The 981-nt window shown below is 50.1% G+C and overlaps 1 protein-coding gene across 1 annotated transcript; it reads right to left on the reverse strand.

Moving 5' to 3' along the window:
- Positions 1-10: 10 nt before the first annotated feature.
- Positions 11-827, reverse strand: LOC144219047 (arylacetamide deacetylase-like 4; the record flags this gene model as incomplete). Its single annotated transcript, XM_077749033.1, has 1 exon — positions 11-827. A coding segment is annotated over one exon (775 nt), but the record flags the coding sequence as incomplete, so codon positions are not given.
- Positions 828-981: the final 154 nt, after the last annotated feature.

Consider the following 981-nt stretch of genomic DNA (forward strand, 5'->3'; position numbering starts at 1 on the left):
CATGTGAGTGGAGCACTGACTCAGCATCTCCTAGATCAGCACCCCAGGGTTGCTATATGCTCTTTATATAATTGGTTACAGCAGTCAATATTTTCAGAGAGCATGGGAAAGAGAAAAATTTCCAATCAAAAAACAGTAGGGACCCATGGAAGCCATCCTCCACATGATACCACGTCACAGGGACCCCCTGGCCCTCCAAGCGCTTCATGTAGAGCAAGGTGTCGTCATGGAGGATGTCATGCTCACAACTCACCAGGAAGGCCTCGGGGAGCTGAGCAATGGTCTCATCATCTCTTAACAGAGGGCTGTTTTCTGCATCAAAAAGATGTTTGTTTTCCAGATAGGCAGCCTCATTGAAAGGGGCAGGAAACACAGGGCGGTGGTGCGTCTTCCTGAATCTCCTGGGTATGTTGTCAGAGCTGAGCCGATGCTTGCACTTCGTCCAGAAGTCCGGGGGCACAAAAGCACCATTCAAGATGGTATCCCACCAGTGTAAGTTGATAACGAAATATTTAACCACACATGTCATCCTAAACTTCTGGGTCAGTAATGGGACATTTCTGTTCTGCAAGTGGGACGGCAGTTGAAAATTGATGGCCTGAACAACCGGATAAAGCAGGACCTGGGCCCGGATCCGGGGAAGATCTGATCTGCCCACTAGGGCCTGGATGACAGTGGCCACGCATGTTCCCCCAATGCTGTCTCCACAGAGCACAACCCGGGAGGGGTCCACCCCATAAGTTTCCAGGCCCTTCAGGAAGTGAATGGAGGCATTCAGGCAATCTCGGAAAAGGTGGAGGTAGTGATGATCAGGAAGCTTGCAGTACCTGAGGAGCAAGCAAGGAACAAAAGCATAGCAGTGTGGACAGGTGTCGCTGCAAGCCATTTTAGCTGTGTCCTCAACTCCCCCTTGCAAGATGTCTCTGACTAAATCCCCAGAAGGGCCCTGTGGGGTAGGGATTTTTATCCTTTTTTTTTTTT

Source organism: Crocuta crocuta, unplaced genomic scaffold (genome assembly GCF_008692635.1).
Source record: "Crocuta crocuta isolate KB4526 unplaced genomic scaffold, BGI_CrCroc_1.0 C28289962, whole genome shotgun sequence".
Taxonomy (NCBI): Eukaryota; Metazoa; Chordata; class Mammalia; order Carnivora; family Hyaenidae; genus Crocuta; species Crocuta crocuta.